Source organism: Petaurus breviceps, unplaced genomic scaffold (genome assembly GCF_028583685.1).
Source record: "Petaurus breviceps papuanus isolate PSGF00001 unplaced genomic scaffold, PetGlider_PUasm1.0 90451, whole genome shotgun sequence".
In the NCBI taxonomy this organism is placed as follows: domain Eukaryota; kingdom Metazoa; phylum Chordata; class Mammalia; order Diprotodontia; family Petauridae; genus Petaurus; species Petaurus breviceps.
In genome coordinates this window covers 2,210,156-2,211,247 of record NW_027187258.1, presented here as the reverse complement: position 1 = coordinate 2,211,247, position 1,092 = coordinate 2,210,156, and the positions used below count along the sequence as shown (strand labels likewise).

General features: G+C 51.8%; 1 protein-coding gene across 1 annotated transcript in view; it reads right to left on the bottom strand.

The window, feature by feature from the left end:
* Nucleotides 1-349: 349 nt before the first annotated feature.
* The window catches only part of AWAT2 (acyl-CoA wax alcohol acyltransferase 2), an 11,713-nt gene continuing 10,970 nt past the window's right edge, over nt 350-1,092 (bottom strand). Inside the window, exon 7 of the mRNA XM_069062374.1 lies at nt 350-929. Within this exon, the coding sequence (XP_068918475.1) occupies nt 775-929 (155 nt within the window). The 3' untranslated portion in view covers nt 350-774. The remainder of the gene's footprint in view (nt 930-1,092) is intronic.

The window sequence follows — 1,092 nt, the reverse complement described above, 5'->3', positions numbered from 1 at the left end:
TCATTCCCGCTGTGACCTTTCTTCACCTCTTAGCCTCCATCTACTCCTCCCTCTCACCCACCCTACCCGCCACTGCCAGCTAAGTCTTGCCAGTAGTTCTTGTCATTGCCCATCACATAAGCCTTGGCCACTCTAAGCTTGCACTGGTCCTCTTCTGATGCCATGACTTGATATCCTTGGAATGTTGCCTTTGTTTTCTGGCTTGGGAGCCTCTACAGCTGCAATGTCCTCCCATAAGAGCTCCTTCTGGTGATGTCCTTCAAGGTCCAACTCAAGTGCTGTCCCCTCCAGGAGGCCTTCCCTGCCCACCCCACCCACTGATTGTATAGCACTTTAGATGCCTCTTATGTACCTGTATTCATTCTCTTGTATATTGTAGATGTCTGTGTCCATGTTTTCTCCTCCATCAGACTGGAAGCTCCATGAGGGCAGAACCTTCTTATCTTCCCTGAGACTGTCATGTATTTGGCGCTTAATAAATACTTATATACTTATACACATTTCAGGCGGCATTTTTATTGGCTGTCCTGAGGAGGAGTTTGCCACCCCCACACAAGAGACCCTGAGCTTCCCACTAACCCCATGCCTTGCCTGGCCACAAGCCCAAGGTATGAAGAATTGGAACAGTCACCTGGCTCGGCCCAGTAGAAGAGGCTGTGAGCTCTCTTTATCTGCCTCTAATGCCCCCTCCCTGAGTCTCTGGGTCCCACGAGTCCGCCACAGCTTATCCTCAACATCTCCCTTCTAAGCCAGGAAGCTTCTGGCAGACAGCTTTCAGACAACCTCCAGCTCCTGGGTCTCTGAAACCCCATATTGGACCTTGTGCTCATCAAACAGCTTCCGCAGGGCCTTGATGTATAGGGTGTGATATTTGTCCACTATCTCCCCACTTGGATTCTCTATCTTAGGGATCGGCAGGGGCTCCCCAACTGCCAGGGCAGAAAGTGAAAATGGGAAGGTGTCAGAATCCCTCCCTAGAAGGGACCATAGGCATCAAGCCCTGGATCTTTCCCTCCCCTTCCCCCTTCTTCCCTCCCCTCCTTCCCCTTCCCCTAGCTTGACTAGTGACCCCAGGAGGCCCCTGACTCTCCA